General features: G+C 37.0%; 1 protein-coding gene across 1 annotated transcript in view; it reads left to right on the top strand.

Annotated features, from left to right (window-relative positions):
• The window catches only part of KLF12 (Kruppel-like factor 12), a 449,138-nt gene that overhangs the window by 207,939 nt on the left and 216,856 nt on the right, over positions 1-24,343 (top strand). Inside the window, exon 4 of the mRNA XM_005872669.2 lies at positions 5,471-5,560. Coding sequence (XP_005872731.1) covers positions 5,471-5,560 — 90 coding nt within the window. The remainder of the gene's footprint in view (positions 1-5,470; positions 5,561-24,343) is intronic.

Genomic DNA, 24,343 nt, shown 5'->3' with positions numbered 1-24,343 from the left:
TCCTGAGTATAAAGTTCCTATTTCATCCAAGTACATGAAACTAATGTGAAAATATTGAATGAGCCACCGAGGATATGAATAGCTTCAAAACACTGGGCAGCAAATGTGATTACCATAGATTTTTCTGGATCTTGAATCAGGATGGGGCTGACCTTCTAAATTAATTATGAGATATTTAAAGATAGGAATGTATAATTTTATCAAGCCAAGGAAGTATATTGAAAGCTTGATTTAAAGAGTGAAATAGCTGTGAATTTAGGGGCTTATTTGACCCTTCATTATTGTTCCCCTAATGCTGATTCTTAATTCTCACCAGTGACTAGAAGTTGCACATTTAGTTCAATGACTAAATAATCTCAGCCCTTAGAGGAAGAGAGGGAGGGAGGTAGGGAGGGAGGGGGAGAGAGAGAGAGAGAGAGAGAGAGAGAGAGAGAGAGAGGAGAAAAGAGAGGAGACAGGTGGTTAGGAGCTCACTTGGGCTCAGACTCATTTGGTTTGTAACAGAGCTATACCATTTACTTATCTTGTGACCTTGGACAGTTTAATCTCCTGTGTCTCAGCCTACTCATCTTCAGAGAATATAGCACTGACCTCTTGGGTTGCTATAAGCACAGAGCCTGGTCCATAGTAAATATGCAAATAGAAGGTGTTATATTTATTACCAAGAATAATAAAATGATTGTTGTTTTATGCTACTATGTGATTTGTTGCACAGCAATAGATAACTGAAACCACTGGCTGAGTGTAATTCTAATCTATTGTTATGGTAGAGGTGACTCAAGAAAGGGGAGAGGTTGACTTCTCTAAGGAGGGTTGTTGTTTTTTTAAGCAAAATCCCAATTTCCTTGTATTCTGATACTTTAGCTTTTTCTATACTCAAGGATGACACTTTTAACCAGTTGGCACACTTGCTTTATAATCCTTTAAGAATCTTCTATGAAAATGCCTTAATCAACTTGGTGCAATGAATCGTGAATTGCTACTCATATGTCCCTTATATCACTGTTTAACATAATGTGGGTATGGATGGAGCCCATTCATGTTTCTCATCACCTGTAGCCAAACATGAAAATTTAAGATGGATAAATATTTAAGTAAACATGCCCCGTACCTCAAGAAATCAAAACACCAGTAGATAGATATTTTTGGCTTATAAAGGAAAGTTTTGTTTGAAATTAGGTCTATTAAATATTGATTGACTGACTCTTTCTTACTCCAGTTGTACAAACTAGATGGCCCATAATCAGGAGGAGGGATAGGAAAAAACCTGATTATGGGAGAAGGAGGGTAGATTGTAGTGGTTAACCTGGAAAGTCACTCCTATTCGGTGTTCTTATGAGATATGATCATTGAGCATCAATCTCTTTCCTTCTTGCATAAAATTAGGTCTATTAAATATTGATTGACTGACTCTTTCTTACTCCAGTTGTACAAACTAGATGGCCCGTAATCAGGAGGAGGGATAGGACCTGATTATGGGAGAAGGAGGGTAGATTGCAGTGGTTAACCTGGAAAGTCACTCCTGTTCAGTGTTTTTATGGGATATGATCATTGAGCATCAATCTCTTCCTTTCTTGCATGTTCCATTCATAATATTTTGATTTGGTAAGATTAGTGACCTTTGTATTTATACAGCTTTTGACTAGGAGAGCGATATCAGCTGGACAATTGTTTTGGCAAATCTAATTTACCAATAGGAATATCCAGGTTACTATTCTCATTCAGTTCACATGTATTGGTCAACAGCCAACTCATAAATCTGATGATAGTTTTTGCTTTAATTGATAAAATTTATTCATACAAAATAACTTAGGTGTATACACATGTGTATATACATGTGTGTATGAATATATGCATACATATATAAATTGTATAGGCTTGTATAATTCCAAATTTTTGCTGCAACATTAATATACAAAGAGGACCATGTTACTACAATTGATGACTATGTAATTTTATTTACCTCTTGGGCATCAATTGAGCTATTGATTCCACAGCAAATGTGCTTTGATTAATATCATGGCAGGATATGTTTGACAAAAATTTCAAATTATTAGATTTTATTACATATTTAAAGTCTACAATTAACTGAGATTGTATGTATCTGATTTTAGCTTAGAGAGATAAATATATTGATATTTTTTCCAAGGACTATATCCTCTATGCTGCATAATTACCATGCACTATATAAAAACTATATACCTTTTTGGATGGTCTAGAACCGTTATTTACCTCTTGGGCATCAATTGAGCTATTGATTCCACAGCAAATGTGCTTTGATTAATATCATGGCAGGATATGTTTGACAAAAATTTCAAATTATTAGATTTTATTACATATTTAAAGTCTACAATTAACTGAGATTGTATGTATCTGATTTTAGCTTAGAGAGATAAATATATTGATATTTTTTCCAAGGACTATATCCTCTATGCTGCATAATTACCATGCACTACATAAAAACTATATACCTTTTTGGATGGTCTAGAGTTTGCCGAGCCGCAGTTTGCTGACCACTGGTCTAGAATATGTTGTGATGCTCAGTGCTTATGTTTATGCTAAACAGGGTTAGAGTCATGAATGTAGAGATTAATATGCTTCATATATATTGGGAATGTAACACTCAGGCATATATACAGATTGAATCTTCTCTAGTTGAAAGAGTTTAATAGTTAAGGATTGGTTCCTTAGTGGTGAGCATTGTTATGTATGGTGTTTATTTATGGGTGTGGCTGTGCATGATCTGAAAAATCATGGAAAGAGAAATATTTCCAGGGGAAACTTAATTTCTTAAACATTTTTTGAAAATGTATTTTGTTTTTTCACTTTTACATGAAACTAAAATGTATATCCTGTCTTTGCACATGTAGAATTATTCAAGAACAACAATAAAAAGAAAACTATCATGAAAATAGTGATATTTAAATGTGCTCAGTGGAACATGAACCTAGTCAGGTTTGCATGATTTAACAGTTCTAACCTCAAAGACTCTGGTTAGCTTGCATTTTTTAGACTAATGAGTTTATCCCAGCTAGTGAGGAAAATGGTTAAAGTGTACCAGCTGTAAATTGGTACAAAGCACTAAAAGGGACATTAGCTTCTAATCAGATTCTAACAGTTCATTAAACCTGCCTTTCTAGGATGCTCTTTGTCTTTTCCCCTCCTTTGCAAAGCATCTTCTTCCCTTTTCCTCTGGACAGGATCTCCTTTGGGGTAGGAAGCAATGTCAACTCATCCTTCATTGTCTACCCACCAAACAGCCTAGCAGTGGTCGGCAAACTCATTAGTCAACAGAGCCAAATATCAACAATACAACGATTGAAATTTCTTTTGAGAGCCAAATTTTTAAAACTTAAACTATATAGGTAGGTACATTGTTATTAACTTAATTAGGGTACTCCTAAGGCTTAGGAAGAGCCACACTCAAGGGGCCAAAGAGCCGCATGTGGCTCGCGAGCCGCCGTTTGCCGACCACTGGCTAGGGGATGCTTTGCTACTGTAGATTCCTGGCTGCTGAGCAAGGCAGGGGGAGTTGAGGGCTGGTCTTTGCTGGAAGGCTTTCCTGAGACTGGATGGTGGCAAGCCAGGCTGGCTGCTTCCAACCATAGAAGCAAGTGACACACTAGAATGTGAGATCCACGCCTGATATTTAAACAACTCACCAGCCTCCATTCATGGATTTTAAGCTAAGAACAAATTAACTGAGCTTGCCAGTATTACCAAAGGTCCTTCTGCTCTAAGGTATCTATTAGGATGTAAAATCCCTAAAAATACGGACCAGTTAAAAGCAAAGATTAAAAAACAGTATCCTGCCTATTTTAATAATACTGTACATTTCTAAGAAAAGAACATAGCAGTCATTTATTTTCTTTTTATTACTTAATAGACTAGGTACTGTGGAATTTTTTAAAATGTTCTTTAGTTAACTCTGGGATAAATTTGCTTTTCCTTCTTGTTGATTTTTCATAGCAAATATTTGGGATAAGAGATCCCATACATTTTATTTCTTAGAATATTTTTCTTAAACAAAAAGAGGAGTCAAGAAATAGGAGAAGTAATTAGAGTTCACTATACTGCACTCTGTTGGTATTATTTGGTGATAAAAACATTTAATTTTTTGATTTATTGAAGTGGACGGTGTTCTTATTTAACTACATGATATAAAAGCAACTACTATATGAAAGACTAAAAATCTAAGGTTTAGAAATGGTATTAACCTTTATTACCAGGTAGGAAAAAATATTTATAAACAGTTTATAAATATTTATAAACTTTTTCTTTTAATAACACCATTTTAGTGTCATATGATTACATTCTATAATTGAGCAAAGGAATCATTCTAAAAACTCAAATTTAGGCATTTCAATTTTTTAGTTTAGTCAGTATACAAGGGTAAAGTTGGCATTCTAAACATGTTTTAAAACATGAGCTTGATTTTGGCCTTAAGCAAGTACTGATATGAGGCTTTCTGACTACCTTCATAGGTTATTGACTTCAGAAAATTCCCAAAGCAGTGAATATGACTAGAAAATAACCTTGATTTAATCTTTTTATAAATAGAGTTTGAAATTCTGTTGAGCACAATAGAAATAAGGTTTTCCTTTCAAGAGGTGGCTAATTGAGCCTAACATATAGTGTAACAAAAACCAGATTATTCTTTAGTTATGACTTCAGATTAAACATTCACTCTTATCCAAGACTTATTATGTTAGTTGTTTTTAAAGATGTTTGGGGTTGTTGATATGTTAAAATTTTCATTTGCTAAGAATTGCTATAATACCAAAATTCAATGTGTCTAGAACTATATTATTTTGTTTTTAATAATCTGAGACAAAAATTTGAGACTATATACTATTCTTTAGTTATGACTTCAGATTAAACATTCACTCTTATCCAAGACTTATTATGTTAGTTGTTTTTAAAGATGTTTGGGGTTGTTGATATGTTAAAATTTTCATTTGATAAGAATTGCTATAATACCAAAATTCAATGTGTCTAGAACTATATTATTTTGTTTTTAATAATCTGAGACAATAATTTGAGACTATATAAACAAACTATTTTTATCTATTTTCTCTTCTATGGATTTTTGTATGCAGTACAACTTCCAGAAGTAATGAAGAAAGAATCTTGCCTTCTATTTCCTTTCACTTTTGCAAAAGTGTGATGAATTGCTCTAGCTCCCTATAAATTAATGTAAGGTTTCCTTACGCCGGTTTATTATAGTCTGACCTCCAACCCTGAGGTCAGAGAATCAGACTGATTAATTCAACTTCTTGGTCATTATTTCAAAGGAAAGTTCAGAATGAGCAGATAATTGGTTGTGCTGATATTCTCATTTAATTATGCTTCATTGTTAAAAAATTAGGTTAAGGGTACTAAATGTACTACAATGAAGGCGGGCTCTAACAGATGTCCTCTTTTGAATGTGTTAAAGCTGAATTTCCCTTTCTCTCTTTTTGATTCTCAGAATATCAACACCTCTGAAAACAGAATGTTAATGCTTGATGGGATGCCGGCAGTCAGAGTCAAAACAGAGCTTTTGGAATCTGAACAAGGGGTAAGCAGAAGTTTCTGACATCACCACCACCTCTGCTCTTTATAACAGTGGCAGTCATTTCCAGAGCATCCTGAGGTTGGCAGGATTTTTCTTGTGTCTAAGCTTTATTCTCTTGAGTAAAATCACCTGAGACTACAGTTGATTCTCACCCATTTGCAACCTCAAATATTACTAATCTGGAAAAGATAACTTCCTGAAATTACAAAGTTTTAGTGACCTTCTAAGAACCATATGGCTTTATTTAAATCGGTGAATGTTTTGAAAAGCTAATAAAAATCCAAAGCGAAGAGGAAGTATTAAAAAAAATAGAAAGGGAATATAACCTCAATGTCAAAATAGCTTGGTTGGTTTTTGTTAGGAAATTACAGCGTGGGGGTATGGGACTGTTACTGTTTGCTGGGTGGACTTCCCTTTTGACATTTGTATTTATCCTGTTTCATGCCATGAGAAGAGAGGACAGTGGATAAAATTGAGGTCACTGAGTTTGAAAAGAGCACAAAAGCAAAAGAAAGCTTATTTAACAGTGCATAGCCAAATTGACGAATTAATTTATGGCTACTAAAAATATAAAGGTTTAAGAGCACAGCTAGATTTCCTAAAAAGGATGTTGGAGACTTTACAATTGTTAACATTTATATCTTCACCATTTAAAATTACAATAAGGGCAGTGTGATCACTTGCAGCACCGCTGACCACGTTTTGTATTTAAGCGAACAAACATTTCTCCTGTATCTGAGTGCACGCTACCCTCCTATCTTATGAAACCACCACCACTGTGGCAGTACAGATGCCTGAAAAAACAACAACACATAAATTATATAAATCCTTAATCTTATTAGTGTATCACTTATTCAAAAAATCAAAACTAAACATTTGCATTTTTTAAACAATTAAAATAGAATTTGAATATGAATAAAATCTCACTGTTATAAAAATCAGCATGTATAAGTTCATCTGGGATCACATTCAAGAGGTTAGAACACTTTTGTACCAAAAGGATTTCTAATGAGGACATCTGAAGGCATGGATCTGGATGGTAGCATTTACAGGGTTTCTCCAGTACCTTCCTCATTCCTGAGAATATGTGGCAGGGTGTGTGACATCTCTACACACTCCCCTTCTTCGGTGTAAGCCTGTGTCTGAAACACACCACTGCCATGGAGAGGACATCATTTCACCTTTATGTTTGGTGTTGATTGTCATAGCTCTGAAATGAACTCTGTGGACTATGTTAACCCCAAATACAACTCCACAGTTCTGTACATGACATGTGATGGATCATATAGTTCAACTTAGGCAGTAGAGCATCGTGTCAGCAAAGAGAATGTGACAGTTATTAATATTACTAGAGGCCCGGTGCACGAAATTCGTGCATGGGAGGGGTATCCCTCAGCCCGGCCTGCACCCTCTCCAATCTGGGACATCCCTCTCACAATCTGGGACTGCTGGCTCCTAACCACTTGCCTGCCTGCCTGCTTGCCTGCCTGATTGCTGCCTAACTGCTTCCCTGCTGGCCTGATCGCCCCCAACTGCCCTCCCCTGTCGGCCTGATTGCGCCCCTAACTGCTTGCTCCCCTGTGCCGGCCTGATCACCCCTAACCGCCTCTGCCTCGGCCCCCGCCACCATGGCTTTGTCCTGAAGGAAGTCCGACATCTTCCAGATTGACCTGGTCTAATTAGCATATTATCCTTTTATTAGTATAGATTTGTTCAGTATAGGTGAACCTTCAGAGCAAGCTATGTTTTTACCTGGGTTTTCTTTCCTGACTCATCAAATTAAACTCTATAGCCTCCAAACTAAGTAGTTCTTACCTTTTTTGTTTAACCTAACCACAGGAAGATTTGTTTTATTTTTTGGAGTTCAGGTTTTGTTTTGTTTTTTAATCTAAATGCATTAGCTTCAGTATAATGGAATATGTTTCTGCAGAACCCATATTTAAGTTTAACTAGTGATATTGACCGTGGCATCTCGTTCAGAGAAGATAGTCTTTTTACCACTGCTGATAAAAAAGTGAAAATGGTATATTTCACAATGTTTTTCTGTTTGTTTCGGGGTTTTTTTTTTAAAGGGAAGGTGAAGCTATTTTCTTTTCAATTATCTTTCAAGCCTTTCATTCTATCAAGGGAAAGGCTCCACTTTTTTCTTTTTTTTTTAAAGAGAGAGAAAGGGAGAGTAACAGAGAGTTAGAAACATCAATGAGAGAGAAATATGGGTTAGCTGCCTCCTGCCCGCCCCCTACTTGAGATCCTGGCTGCAACATGGGCATGTTGCCCAGGAATTGAACCAGTGATCTTTCAGTGCATGGGACAACACTCAATCAACTGAGCCACACCAGCCAGGGCCACAATGTTGTTTTTGTATTTCATAATACCTATATTCTTCAACTTGAATACCAGTAAATCCATTCAGGTCACACATGTTGGTAGAAGGCAAAAAAATCATAGAAAATACTACCTGGGCCACTAGTCAAAGCCAGGATAGTGTATTAGTGGCACCAGTCCTGGGACTCTTTAATGATATCTAAATACTACTCTCCCTAAAGTATTAGTTTTCAGTGGTAAAGAAAGGTTTGTATGAAACATTTAGGTACACAAAAAACAAAAGTCGATATTCCAAGAGTTTTTATGGTTTGAGTAAGAACCTCATGCCACATTTATAAAAAGTATTTTTCTGTCCTCAAATAAGGAAAAGAAAAATTGTAGGTTCATAGGTTGTACTTAATGCTTGTTTATTAAAATCAAATTTCCTCCTGTGAATGGAGCTGATATTTCTATTTTAACCCTAATTTAGATTCTATATTTTAGGGGGAAGTAGAAACTTGATTTTATTCTTTTTCTTAAATTGTTGTGTACTTTTAAAAATATATAACAGATATTTCATTCTGTTTTACATTAAAGCTTCAGGAAAAGCAGCCAGCAGTGTTTAACGAAAGGTATTAAGACATACTTACAGAATTCAATAATTCATACTTAGTCATCTATAATACTTTACATCAACTCTTCTGGAGGTTGGAGATAAAATCTGGTATTTTAGTAGAAGTTCATTTTGGTCACTTTACTAGAGTTTTCCATTGTCGATAAAGGGATGGATAACATACTATCTAATTTCAGATTCTTCGAACTATTTTTAGATAAGGAGTGCTAGAATTCTGAAGATTTTTTTTATTTCAGTCTTACAGGAATCTTTCCTCATTTACTGTTAAGGCTGGTTGAAATTTGCTTCTTCATAAGAAAATGTAAACAGTGGTAAGATTAATCACATCTGCGATTATGACTTTGGCAAAAGATGAGACACGTTAGTTATAATGAACAGCAAGTTGTAGAAATGCATCTATGTGTCACAACAGTGGATGAGAAAGCCTGAAGTTGGTATATTGGCTGGATTCTGAAATGATTCTGGGAAACCTAGTTTTGAGACTCTGTTTATAGGACATGGGCATTAAACTCCAGTCTTTTGGGGAAGAAAAGTTAGTCTGCTTGTCAGGCTACAAGCAGCATTGTAGAGATTCGTTCCTTTACATGGACCTCATGTTTCCATGTACCATGAAGTCATGTTTGTTCTCTCCTTCATGCTATAAATAGTCCCGTAGGTCTCCTGCTGTCAGCTGGTCTCTACCTGTCCCCCTGCTCCTCCAGGACCTTGTGAGCATATTTTAGAGCTTAGAAAAAGACTGAAATGGGCCTAGGTTAGCCACTCTGCTTGTGTATGTGGTCATGTTTCTTCAATCAGGTTGTAAGCGCTGAAAGGGCAAGAAATATGTCTTATATTTTTCTGGTAGTTCCTGGCGGATGGTCAGTGCTCAGTAGATACATGTGTTATTTAACTTTTCCAGGCATTACAATTGGCATGATGAAAACTATGGAAGCAGTCAAAACTAGTTGTGAACCTGCTCCTACTACCTATTAGGCATGTTGTGAACATAAAAATAAAAACTGGAAATATTGGAAATACACATTCTTATTGGTGGCACAGGTCTTCATCTTGCACTCATGGGACCTGGATAGATATGCTGGCATATTGAGCCCAGTTCTTTGTACCATCCATCTGTTTGACATTCTGATTCTTGCATTCTTAGTTGTGTGATATCTAAGGAGATCATTATTGCAGTCTCCTGAAATGCGACTTCAGTTTTCTTCAGGTTTGTTGGTAATACAGTCAGTACGTGCTGTTAAGCTGTCCGTGGGAAGGGCATGTACTCGGTGATACACTTCAGGGCCACAGCAAGGAGTGTCGGAATGACTCTGTGACCTTGGTGCTTGTCTCCTGCCGTTACAAGAACTTCCCAAGTGCTGTCAGCCCTTGGATGTTCTGACATGTTATTAAGAAAGGACTAAGGCAGGTGGAAGAGTCCTGGAACTATTGCACACAGAGCAAAGGCAGTGTGCAGAGAAAGGGCACTGCCCTGAGACTTGAAACGTGATTCTATCCTGGCCCTGCAGTTTACAGGCTTGAATGACTTTGGGAAGTTACTTCCTATCTCCAGGCCTCTAGGTCCTTCTGTGTGCAGGGAGAGGAGGCCTTCCCAGGTTCAGTCTGGCATTCTCTGATTCTGGTGAGGAGCAAGGGGTGCGAGGAAGGATGTCTAATTATGAGTTTAATGATCCTGCTGCAATGAAGCTACCTGTTTGTGGAAGTGGAAATGCATCGACTCTAAAGTGAGACGGGCCTGAGCTCCGATGCCTGGTCAGCAGAGTGCTAGCGGGGCAGGTCACAGTGGGGCTTTGTCTGCTTATTTCTCCTCGCCTGCGAACTGCCCAGCCTCCCAAGAGCCTCTGCATATGACGGTGCTGAGTAAATGTTCTCCTTTCAAAGAAAAACAGGAATAGAAAGGGCTCCGTTGCTTCCGTTTCCATTGCTGCAGTTTTCATAAGGCATTTAGTAAAGATTTTAGCATCTGTGTTAGTTCATAATTTAAAACTAGATTTAAGGAAAATCTCAAGTTGGAGTTATGTCTTATTTGAATTTTTATTTAAGTATATCTGGAGATATGCTTTACATTCTGATTAGATTTAATCTTGTGAAAGACAGAATACTGAAGCCAGAAATCAGTTATTAAATGAACATAAACATGACTTAAGATTTTGGTGTGAAAATGGCATTTGGCCACAAATTTTTAAAAAGGAGTTTTGAGTTCATACCCTTTAAGCGTGTTTATTGATATATTTACAGATGAAATGGTTAAATGTCTGGGACTTGCTGCAGAATAAATGGAGGGAAGAATGGATGGGGACAGAAACAAGACTGGTCATGATTTCACCATTATCAAAGCTGGGTGATGGGTACAAGGCGACTCGTTTAAGTGTTCTGCCTAATATTTTGTATAAGTTTGAAATTCGTTATGTAACATGTTTAAAAGAAGAAAAGAGCTCTCTAAATAAAAGTATCTGTTTTTAAAAAATCATAGTTGTAGAGTTGTCATGGGGAGACAAGAAAGAAACCTTCCTCAGTCACCCTCACTGTTTTCCAAGACCCAAGGAATCTGCCCTAGGTGGGAGCCAACCTGAGGCCCCCCACCAACCAGAGCAGGGCGGAAGCCCTTGCTTTACTTTGTCTCTCTTCTCTTGCAGAGGCAGGTATATATACTGTGATCCTGTGATCCTTGGCCTTGGGCCTTGGGCCTGTGGATAGAGAGTGGTGGCAGTAGTGGGACAGGGAAGGAGGGAGAGAATGAGGAGAATGAGGGAGGTAGGGAGGGAAGGGAGAGAGAGAGAGAGAGAGAGAGAGAGAGAGAGAGGTTGGTTGTTTTGCAGATTTTAAGTGCTCCCAGCAGTCAGTAATTACCTGGTAAAAGACCCTTCTGTGTTCATTCAGGGAGAGAGCCCATTGTCTCTGCCACAGCCACATAGCTGGGAAGGGTAGAGGTATGGTAGCAGAAGGGTATAGGTTCACTTGTATTCTTCATGGCTCACTAGCAGAAAATACCAGTCCTAGTAAGACCAGAGGTCCCTCTGAGCTCCCTAACTTTAGTGCAGCGTCCAGATTGACCTGGTTCGCGACCCCTTTGGGGGTCGAACGACCCTTTCACAGGGGTCGCCTAAGACCATCGGAAAACACATATATAATTACCTATTGTTTTTGTGATTAATCACTGTGCTTTAATTACGTTCAATGTGTAACAGTGAAATTGGGGGTCACCACAACATGAGGAACTGTATTAAAGGGTCGCGGCATTAGGAATGTTGAGAACCACTGCTTTAGTGGGAGGATCTTTTCCCCTGAGGCAGCTTAGAGTAACTTCTGTAGGACATTCCTAACAAGGTGATGAGGCCATTTCTATATTACAAAGAACTGACTGGCACCTTTAAGCCAACTATATTGTAACTTCCTTAAGAGCAGAGCTTGTACTTTATGTTTCTCCTTATTCCTCATCATCCCAGTGGGAGGAGTTCATAGATAGGGAGGGCTCAATAAATAGCGATTGATTCAGATGCCGTTTATTGTGACAGCCAGTGTCACATTGTAGAAATGAGAGGATTTTGAGGTAGGTGTTATTTTGGAAAAGACCCCAATCTTTAGACTTTATTAAAAAATAGAGATAGGTTTTGTTGACGGAACTAGACATGTGCTATAAAATGCTTATTTAAGGCACTTGCATGAAAATTCAGGAGCTTCAGAGGAAAAAGCCCAATAACAAACCTAACTTTTTCTGTTCCTCAGTAAACCATTATGTTTAATTTAACAAAGATTTAATATGCATCTGTGTGTAAAAGCTTGGTAAGAGACAGTTACATTAATGATTTTATCAGAGAAGAAGAAACGACATTATAAAAATGCCACTTGCATTACCCTTTAACAGAACCTCATTATTACCTCCCCTACTGAGGAGGAGCCAACATAGCTAGTAAATTGGTAGAATTATCTTATGTATGAATTTGCTTATCATTTAATATTATCTGATGGCCCACTGCTGGAGATCTTTTGATCTGTGGTGAAATGTTTGCTTGTCACTACCTGGCTTCAAAGAACAACATATGCAGAATCTGTGTTATCACTAATATGAGAAGACCATTTTTTAAAAAAAAAATAAAAAAATCTGTACTTGCAAAACCCATATTTTAGGGAAGAGATCGCCTCCACAACAGAAGCAGAGTTGGACTGATTTTAATAATGTCAGAATGGCCAATAAATGTATTAATAGAATGAATTGAAAATCAATGAGCTGTGATAGTAATTACAGATAGTACCCAAGGGAAATATAGCAGGCAGACAAATCCTTTCCCTCGGGGCCTGCCCTGGGCAAAGCGCTGAAGTCGATAATTCTGTCCTCCTTCTTTCCCATTAGTAATGTACTTTCTTCTTCAACTTCATTCTCCTCCTCCCACTATTCAGACACCTGACCCTCTGTGCTGTAATGGTTTAAGGTGCCAACAGATGAGCAGTCCTAACTGCAGTCTCATTAATTGAGAATATAAAATGCTATTCTTTCAAAGAGAAAATGCAAAAATGCAAAAATTTGCATTTTTACAGGGTCAATGCTTTGTAAAAAGGAACACTTCTTAAAGAAATTTTATGTGCCGGGTAATTTGGGAATTTTGATTTGGGGAAAATTAACCTTTCCAGGATTTCAGCTTATGCAGGATCATGTTCTCCTTCATTTACTAGCCTTGGCAGTAGAATAAAAAAAAGAAAAAAAAAGAAATCTGGACCGTGAGGCATGTATTTTCTCATTTTCTCTCTATCAAGATGTATTTCTTGTGCTAATATTTGCATAGTGACTCACAGTTTATAAAGTACCTCACAAAAATATCATATTTAACCCCTGGGGGACTTTTGCTTCTGACCACAAGGGATTAGCTGCTGTGGGAATTGACCAACCATCATATACAACTAGAAAACCAGGCAAAATATATGGAATGGTTTTTTTTGTTTGTTGGTGTTTTTTTTGTTGTTGTTGTTTTTACATATCACGTAACAGGCAGTATGGCCTGTGATCCTTAGGAATAGGGCACCAAAGGAGGTGAATGCTGTGATTGCTTCAGGCTACTGCTTGAAGGCAGAGCAGGGAGGGAGAAGTGAGACAAGGCCAGCAGTCACACTGAGTGCAGTAGCAGGGATTTGAATTTGGAGAGGTCAAGGCAACTCATTTTTAGTTTACAAGAGGGCTCTGGAAATTGTTAAGTGGTCCCCTTAAGGGTTTGGCTGTGTAATGATCTGCCTGTGTGTGGAGGAAAGCAAAGAAAGAAGAAAGAATCCAATAGGCTGAACATTTCTTAGAGCTCACATAAAGTTCACACAAACCATGATGGAGAAACCTCGTCTTACATGGGGCATTTGGTGGAGCTCTCAGAAAGTCAGAGCTTAGTAATGGGGCTGACTTAGTCCCATAATAGGTTGGTCTTGCCCTTGCCATGATAAATAAGCCTGCAAAGCAAGCCTGGAAAGGATCGAACTGATCTGAAAATTATATAATTGTTCCAGAACAAAATCCAGCACTCTAAAGGAAGACCATGAGATCTAGCCCTCAGTAATGTAAAAGTCACAATGTCGGCCAATTGATCAAAATTGATCATATTGATTAGACAGAGAGAAAAAACAACAACAAAAAATGAATAGAGACTTAGTGCCTTATATCTCTAGTTGTCTAATACATGTAGAGTTGGATGCTTAGGAATATTGGGAGGAGTTGGAAAACTTTTGAATAAATCATGGCTGGACATTATCCAAAGGTGACAAAAATGATCAACCCACAAATCCATGATGTTTAATGAGCCCCAAGCAGAAGAAACCACATTAAGCATATAATAATGAAATTGCTAGAAACAGGTACTGAAAAGTGGACTTAAAAGCAGCCTGGGGAGAAGGGGGGATATATCTGACATGCTGAGGAACAAAAATCAGACTTGGTATCAGACACAATTCAGGACAGAACTTCCTTAGGTAGGAGAAAAAGGACACTAGATAAAAATTTGCATCTACACAGGAAATGAAGAGCACTCAAAATGGTCAATAATCTGGGCACATATAAAAACATTTTTTAAAACTGCTCAAAGCAAACATAATAACATGTATTATGGAACTTATAACATATATTGAATGAAATGAGCAACAACAGAAGCAGAGACAGGAGAATGGATGAAGGATATTACTGTATATGCAAAGTGGTATGGTATTAATTGAAGATAGACTGTGTTAAGTTAAAGGTGCATATTATAAATCCTAGAGCAACCACACACAAAAATAACACAACCAGATATAGTTAATAAACTAATAGAAGATGAAATGGAAAATCTTTAAAAAAATACTCAATTTTACCTAAAGGAAGGAAGGAAAAATGAACATAGATAGGAGAAATAGAAAACATAGCAAGATGGCACATTTAAACACAATATGTTGATAATTATGTGAAATGCAAATGGTTTAAGCACTTTAATTAAAAGACGGATTATCAGACTGGAAATAAAAGCAAGACCAAACTCTATGCTATAAGAATCTCCCATTAAATAGAACAATACAGATAGGTTAAAAGCGAACAGATAGAATTAAGAGTAGTCAAAATCATGAAACTGAAAATAGAATGGTAGTTGTTAGGGGTTCGGTGGAGGGGGAAATGGGAAGTTCTTTGATGGATATAGAGTTTCAGTTTTGCAAGATGAAAAAGTTCTAGAAACTATGAATATAGTCAACACTACTGAACTATGCATGTAAAATGGTTAAGAGGGTAAATTTTATGATTATGTGTTCATCAGGGCCAATCTGTGGGGTGACCGGTGGGGTGATCAGGGGCCCCCACTCGCACCTGCCTTGGCCTGGCGCCTCCCACTCACTGGCCCTTTCCCCCGCCACCGGTCACCTCCTTCTGGGGGATGACCTGCAGGGCGATCAAGGGCCCCTGCTCACACCCACCTTGGCTGGCTTGGTGCTGCCTGCTCGCCGGCCCTGCCCCCCACCGCCACCGCCGAACGGGGCCTGCAGGCTGGGGACAGCTCCTGCATTGAGCGTCTGACCCCTGGTGGTCAGTGTGCATCATAGCAACTGGTTGTTCTACTGGTTGTTCTGCTCTTTGGTCGATTTGCATATTAGGGTTTTATATAGATAGATACTCCAATAAATGCAAATTTACCTGCAGAGGTTCAGAAGTCATTGCCCACATTAGCCTGCAGTAAGAACTCTTAAAATCTCTCTTTTATCTTGATTGCATAGGATTAAAAAATATTTTACCACATAAGGTATGTTTGTTTAAAATAAAATAATGCTTTCAATTATTTAAAAATTGGTAAAAATGTGTAATATTCTTTGGTTGTTACACAGACAAACATTTATTTTACTGTGTGTCTATCAATTTCAGAAATCAACAACTTGAGCAGAGTTGACAATCACATATTAGATTTACCTTCTAGAAAACTTCTCTGTAATAGTATTTTGAAAACCCAGAATTTCATAAATATGTAACAACATAATGATGCCAACAATGGGTGTTTTTTTTTATTGCTTTACAAGTTATGTCAGAGTTATCACTGAGAAATATGTATGCTTTTGTTACCAAAGCACATTCAACCTGGTGACAAGTTTGATCAATTTAATGCCTTACTGAGTGGTTGTTTCTGTGGCCTGTGGAAAAAATGAACTGTTTCTTATCCACTGGTCAGTCTTTTTTCTTATTTTAAGGAAATATTGTGGAGATTTTTTAAGTAAAGAAATATGCACTTCTCATTAATTGTAAATGAACTCCGATGTTCCGATGACTCATAGTACCCATGATCAGTTCTGTTTCCAACTCCCAAACTTTAATTTCATTGCCATGTTCTTGTCATAACTAACTATATCTCTTTTGATAAAGTAACGAAGATGGTGATTGAGATCATTCAGTCTTAAAGCTCCTGCTGCTAAATAAGACAATCTTATTCTTTAAAAGTAAGGTAAAGAGTGTACTTTTCTAAGGTTTTTTTTGTAACTTTAGCTGTAATCTTTTTAAATTTTCAATTTGAAAAAAATTAATGCAACTGTGAGTTTAAAACCTCCAAACTCCTTTGGCTTAGTCAGTTATAACAAGGTAGTAGAACAAGTCTCCTGGGTCTCTTCAAGGTTTGTTTCATAGAAAGATGGATATTCAGACCATTTAAAAATGATCATCAATATATTATTTTATTTACTAAAAGTAGCAAAGTATTTTCTTGATCAATGCTGTGGCTGCTAGCACATTTTAAGGAGAGTTTGGATATTTTTTTCAAGCCCATATGTATGACCTCCTTATCTATATACTTTTCCCCTGTCAATATTGTACTCAATAAATCTTATGAATCTTGCCCTGGCCAGGTAGCTTAGTTGGTTAGAGTATCGTTTCCATATGCCAAAGTTGTGGGTTCAATCCCTGGTCAGGGCACATAAAGAATCAACCCATGGCCCAGCCGGTGTGGCTCAGTGCTTGAGCGTCAGTCCATGAACCAGGAGGTCACAATTTGATTCCCCATTAGAGCATATGCCAGGGTTGTGGGTTTGCTACCCACTGTGGGGTGTGTAGGAGACAGCTGATCAATGATTGTCTCTCATCATTGATGTTTCTCTGTCTCCCTCTCCCTTCTTCTCTGAAATCAATAAAAATTAAAAAAAATTTTTTTAATCAACAATTCCGTCAGTCCATGAACCAGGAGGTCACAATTTGATTCCCCATTAGAGCATATGCCAGGGTTGTGGGTTTGCTACCCACTGTGGGGTGTGTAGGAGACAGCTGATCAATGATTGTCTCTCATCATTGATGTTTCTCTGTCTCCCTCTCCCTTCTTCTCTGAAATTAATAAAAATTAAAAAAAAATTTTTTAATCAACAATTCATGCATAAATAAGTGGAACGACAATTGATGTTTCTCTCGGTCCTTCTCTCTTTCTCTCTCCTCCTTCCCCTGTCTCTAAAAATCAATTTAAAAATCAAACAACTTACAAATCTTGCTGAAAATTTCTTTAGTCTCTTTTAGTCAACTATTTTGTAAAGGAAAATGATTTTCATAAACATCATCATTCTTGATATGATAAATAAATTTCAAAAGTATAGCAAAACCCTTAATGTCTATTGTTTTACTAAGTCATAAAATAAAGAGAAAATTGCCTCTTCCCATTCACATTGCATGACTATATAGTGCCATTTGCTCTCGTCACCCTCCCACCAAATTTTATTTGCCACTATAGCTTCTGATTTCTACATTGACATTCTCTAAATACACACAAGCACAGATTGTGCTTTTATCCTCTTAGAATTACTATCCTTGGGGTATATTCACATTTTTATGCAGTGTTTTTGAACTATAGAAATATTCCTGAAAAGGCTGTGTAATGTTTTCCTATATTTAAGTTCAGGTATAGTAAAGGTTATAGAATTCAGCTAGAATAAATTATATACATAATGCTTAGTATAGTACAGTGTATTAAGTAATCAATAGAAAGCACCTGCTCTTTTAATTGTTATTGTTAATATGAATTTTCCATTTTTCGTAATATAGTATGTATATGTAAATTATAATAACATGTCCATTTATTTACATAGATCTTGAAAAAGCATTTAAGATGAATGATGCTCCAAGATTATGCTATCCCATATGATTCCATTATCAATATAAAAATGCTGCTGTCAATCTGTTAACACAATAGAAATAATATATCTTGATTCTATGTTATTATATACCTGTTTTACCCATAATTCACATTTTATTTATTTATTTTAATATATTTTATTAATTTTTTACAGAGAGGAAGGGAGAGGGATAGAGAGTTAGAAACATCGATGAGAGAGAAACATCGATCAGCTGTCTCCTGCACACCCCCCACTGGGGATGTGCCCGCAACCCAGGTACATGCCCTTGACTGGAATCGAACCTGGGACCTTTCAGTCCGCAGGCCGACGCTCTATCCACTGAGCCAAACCGGCTACGGCCATAATTCACATTTTAAAATGTGCTGTTAGATCTACATTCTTGTACTTTACTTAGAAATGCTGAATTTCATCATATACAACTAACTTTCCTTAAATGTAAAGAACTAGACACAAACAAAAAAGTATTTTATTTCACATTTTTATTATCATAAAGATAAAGTTATATTCCCACCATTGAAATTTTTCATTTTCTTGGAAAATGATCTTTTATAAAAAGTATGAAAAAACTACAAGAGGCAAAATAATATACAAAATATGGCCTGTATCCTAAATTAATATATTTTGCTTGTTCTTATAGGAAAAATGATGCATATTGTTATGCTATAACATTTGAAATAGTTGGGGGGGGAAGTCACTAAGTAATTGATATTTCTAGATTTTGAATTACATAAATTATCATCTTTATGCTTGAAAATGTCTTAGTATTATAAGAGACCTATGGCCTTTGATAGAAAGAGCACATTGTTTTCAAATGAAGTGAAGTTGTACCTACATGATCTGACCCTACTTTATGTAGCTGATATTATTCACCCAAACTTCTTAGCCGACCTGTTAGTCTGTATGTGTAGTGGCCTCTGTGATTGCCTGGCATCTTTTATCATATTGACTCTTTGTTAGCTTCCCATATTGTAATTCCAATCCCCTGTAGAATATACATATATAAGTGATCATGCTGGTGTTGTTTCAACCTAATACTCTCTCTTCCTGTTGTTTATGTAGATCATGGTTATCCTCCAAGTCCCAGGACAAAAACCACTCATCTATAAAGTATTCTCAAAGTGTTCTCATTGATCTTTCTCTTCTCTGCACTTTTATTGAATCTATAATCACTACCCACCTAATTTAACACTTACTTGACCTCAAATTGCATTATGTGTATTAACTCTCAGCTTGATTTCAAGCACATTTACTTGTTAATTTTGTCTCAAAAGAGTAATTTATGGTGCAGATTGTTAGGGATCAAGATAGGCAATATCCTGACTTACAGGAAGGAGCTTCACAGTTTATTTGGAAGATGATCCTGATATTAAAATTAAATTTCCCAATGAGAATAGTCATGGAGTGTACCATTTATGAACACTTCTATGTGCTCGGTCTTTTATATTATCTCATCTAACACTCCTGGTAATCCCGTAGTGATCATCTCTACCTCACCAATGAGAACAGTTATAATTAATAATGGTTAAGTAAGTTATCCAAGATCACACAGCTTTTCAGTATCAGAACCAGCTATGATTGAACTAAAAAAAAGTGATGGTTTTCTGTGATACTAAGCTCCCATTGAACGAATGCTAGAAATACCCTAAATGAAACCATCATGGAAAATCATTTATTTTTATTTTTGACAGGTCTTGAAGAATATTCTCATATTTTATTATCACTTTTTTTCTGAAAAATACTTATTGAAATAATGTTGTCTTTTGCTTAGACTGAATCTAATTTGGCTATTCTAGCCTTGCATTTTCTTTGTGTTGGAAATGTACTTCTGACTTTCTTCCGAATTTGTAGTCTGAAGATAAACGATGGGCAACAGTACTACTTTGCATCTTTGTGTATCCCTTGCATAATTCAGAGGACTTCAGTGTATGTTATCATTTGATGTTTGCATGAATTCAGTGAAAAAATGGAACAAAGTATTGTGATCATTTTTTACATGAAAAATTGGGAACATAATGTAATCACTTATAAAGTGCAGTTGTGAGATTATAAACCAAGGATTCCAACACTTTAATTGCCCACATATTCCAAGTGCCAATATGTATACAGGTTAGGATTTTCAGCAGAGCTGTGGACAGACAAGATTCCCAGAATATGTTAGTGTTGGTACCCGGAGGTATAGGCCTGATGATGGCAAAGGGGATGGAACTGAGGCTTGATGTCTTAGTTTTGAGAGCAGGTATAAAGAAGATGAAAGGACATTCTTGGGTGGGTGCAGATAATGTGGAAAAACATCGGTGGGAATGGGGCTTATTGTTGAATAGGCTGAGAGCAGATTTTTCAGAGTAAAAGAGGGTATCATTCAACCTTTTGTTTAGACAATAGAACTCTGTTAGTTGTAATATGACAGGTTTCTCTGTTTCCTTTCTTCACCTCCTCAGTGTGTTATTCCCCAAATCTTGCTTCGGGACTGAATTTTCAAGCCTGTTCAGCTGTTCCAGCATTTATTTAGATAAATTTGGAATTATTGATATTTGTTAACATAAAAGCTGTGTTAAAGATAAGTGGTTAGACAATTGAGTTTCATGTTTCACGCCCTTTCAAATTCTTTATGCCATTTCATTTATCTAATATGATTTCATTACAGTTCGTGTAACACTATGGGAATAATTCATGGCATTACTTTGGGCCCATTATTTCTATGGGCCTGGAGAGTTATTTGAGTGCTGTTCTGTCATATTCTCAGTTAGAGTCTTAAAATGGTGTGATTGTGATTCTTGAGACTCCATTTTACTGAAATCATACTGTACTACAGATATGCAGTGAATTTAGCCTCATTCTGCATAGCTACAATTACATAGGTAATTCAAGCAGAGAAACCACATGAGCTTAAAACCAAACCATTTCTTTTGTGTCTTTCATTAGTTAGAATGACTTAGTCTGATTAGTTTTGCAAAATAAGTTATCCTTTTCTAACTCCTTTATAGTTCCCAGTTATTTATTTATTTATTCATGTAAAAAAAAAACCTGAAGGGGGGGCATTGAACAGGTAGACATGGGAGAACCCTGAAAATATGACCTTATGTGTATACTTCAAGTTTTAGTAAATGACACTTTGTTATATACTGATGTACATTATTATTTGAAGAGCTGGCCATGCTATACCTGAGTTCCCATGTACATCTTTAAATGTCCTCAGCGTGCTTCAGAGCTTCCCTGTGCATTGTGATTGGTATCAATTCCCTGGAGTAGGTGGACTAGATCAGGTATCGTGATCATCATTTTTCACATTGGAAAATTGAGCAATTACATTCTGACTTAAGTGTGATATGGTTTGATAATTGCTTCTAAGGGATGGCCAGTGGATGTAGGTGTTCTAGCATGACATTAGTGATCAAATTGTGAGCCAAGTACAATGGGCAGGAGGATATATCCATCTCAGGACTTGGGAACCTGGGGAATGGAAAGCAGCTTTTTTTTCTAAGTGTGGTCTGCTGACCATGGCTGCAAAATCTCCGGAGTTCTGACCCCAGACCTACCAACTCAATCTCTGGGAGCAGGAAAAGACAACCTGTATGTTCAGCTAACTCCCTCCGTCATTCTCATGCCTACACCATTTTGGAGAACTGCTGATCCAGAGGGAGGTAATTTGGGCTCTGGCTCATTAGGGTTCCTGAGCCTTTGACTTTAAGGTGCTATCATCTAAGTCACAGAACCTCCCTTCTACTGTGGAGCGAGGGAAGGCCGCACGTGTCTGCCTTGCCACTGGGGACTGTCTGTCCTGGCTGTTGGGCTGGGCTTCTTAGAGGAGTCAGTGGACTGCAGTCTGGAGACATCTTAGGGATTTTTAGCACCTGCATTGATTAGAAGATGCCTGTAAATTCTGGATGGCACAGATGATTCCTTTAAAAACTCAGTGAAAGTCATGAGGAAATTTCATGAGGAGTGAAGTGAGTGTGATGCTGACAGTGCCGGCCCTCTGTCTCCAGCAGCTTTTCAATGCCTGTGGAGCCCCCTGAGTTCCCATTGTCAGGTGCAGCATTGTATTTCCAGTTCTCAGCCAATTACATTGCCATTGAATCGTGAGAAATGCACTTAACTCTATCTTTGAAGAAGTCGTTCACATTTCAGTCATTGACATTTTATTTTACCTCTTCTCTGCTAAGAGCGTGAATGACTCATTTAGAAGTTAAAAAATACTTGAACTGTTTAAAATATTGATGTTGTAAGTGCCATAACTTAGAAGAGGAAGCATGAAAATTGGCATTTAAGTGATGTCTCCAAAGATTCCACGTATTTTGCACAGAATGAGACTCGCTATTGGAGTGAAACTGTGATGTTGGGTTCTGAGTTCCCCTCTGGCAGCCTGGCAGCAGGTGGGCGAGCGCCACATAAAGGCCCCTCAGAGGGGAGCTTGGGGTTCATATTCACTCTACTCTCCTGGCCCACTAGGAGCCCCAGCACATGAGTTTTCTAGGCTAATTTTTTTCTAATTACTCATCTGAAGAGATGTCTCTCCCCCGCCCCCTTTTTTTAAGTTTGAACAGCGGCTTTTTGGGTGAGCTGAAGTCTTGCACAGCATCTACGACAATGCATAAAGTAGGTTCTCAACACATGATTACTTTTTAAAACATGTATTCAGCCTGACTAGGAATCTGAGGTTTTCTGTTTATGTTCCTGTGACATAGTGTCAAGATACTGCTACACAGAATCCCAATTCTGTCACCTTTGACAGGGATGGCCCAAAGCATCCACCTTCAGACCATCCCTGTCAGAGGTGTAAGAAAAGAGGGATTCATCTCCCTACCCTGAACAAAACAAAATAAATGAGCAACTTTTATAAAATCTTCTAAGCTATTCTTCTCTCTCACTTTCCCTCTCTCCTAACCCATCTCTCATTTCTCTTCGACAGTGTCATTTCTCTGCCTTTCTCTCCTTAGCAGTCAGAGATGAGTATATATAGAAGTTGAATGTTAATGTAAGAATCAAGACAAAGACTCCTGTGAGTAATTTTTTTAGGTGACAATTTATTTTTTTAAGATGGAAAAAGAATTGTCTCATAAATATGGAGAGAGAGAGAGAGAGAGAGAGAGAGAGATCTAGTTAAAGGAAAGGAGAATAATTTTTATCTTAATATTTACATAGTGGTGTTTAAAAATACATGCTTTGGTATGAACTATTGAGGAAATTATACTTTTAACTTAAGTTTTCTAAAGTAGAAATAATATTAGTAATAATAACTTAATTCTATACTTTACTTTTCTTTAAACACCTGACAAGTGATTTTTGGTTTAGCCGCAGACGCAACTCATAAATACTCTGGAGCTATAGGACCACTGGTGAACTGTTTACCTTGTTAGCAAAACAGCAATTGTCCTTTATAATTTCTATCACTAGTGTTTTCATGCCTGGCTGAAATCATCTTGAGGTGAGAGCAGTATTTCTGTTTGGATTTTTTAGGAAATTGGAATTATTGAGGAAAAACCTGGCAAAACCTTTGTTAATCAAATATCTCAAAACTTTTTTACAATAGGCTAGCTTCTGGATTTTGTTGGTCTTTTCTATGGATACAGAGATGCTAAGCTCTTATCTTCTGTTTTATAGTGCACTTGAAATACACAAATGATCTATTTATGACACCAGGAGAATATCTGTAGGATTTCCAACATGCACCATTGAAGGGGGGAAGAAAAAGCAAACAATTTTAACCCTCAGTTCTTATGTGAAATGTTTAAAACAAAGATAGGCAAGAATAAAGTAATTTTCTATGTATACAGAATATGAAGGTTTTACTTCTTGTAGGAAGGTATAGAGGAAAACTGAAATAAATTTGAAAGACACGGGGTCCAGGAATCTTACTGCATGGGTTTTCAGTATGTGCATTATTTAGTCACTGTGGGAGGTACTTTTAGAAAATTTGAGTTACTTTTAAACTTATGTATAAATGGAAAACAATCCAATTGAAAATAGGCAATAAATTCATTCACTTAAATGGAAACTCAGTATAAAAATAAAAACAACTTCATATAACAGTAGAAATCCCTCAGATTCTTTGCATTTCCCAAAGCATATGACTTTTCTATTAAAAAAAAAAAAGATTTTGTGCAGTTAAAACATACTTCTAAGGCAGGAGTGGGGAATGCCCAGCCCACAGGTTGTATAATGCCCACGAAATCATTTGGTCTGGCCCTGCCAAGGCATTAGGGGTGAGTTAATTAAATGTTTGATCAAATATAACAGGCTAATTTTTACGTTGATAATTT

This window comes from Myotis brandtii, unplaced genomic scaffold, assembly GCF_000412655.1.
Source record: "Myotis brandtii unplaced genomic scaffold, ASM41265v1 scaffold387, whole genome shotgun sequence".
Classification (NCBI taxonomy): domain Eukaryota; kingdom Metazoa; phylum Chordata; class Mammalia; order Chiroptera; family Vespertilionidae; genus Myotis; species Myotis brandtii.
Note: the sequence above shows the minus strand (reverse complement) of the source record. Positions and strands in the feature narration are given on the sequence as shown.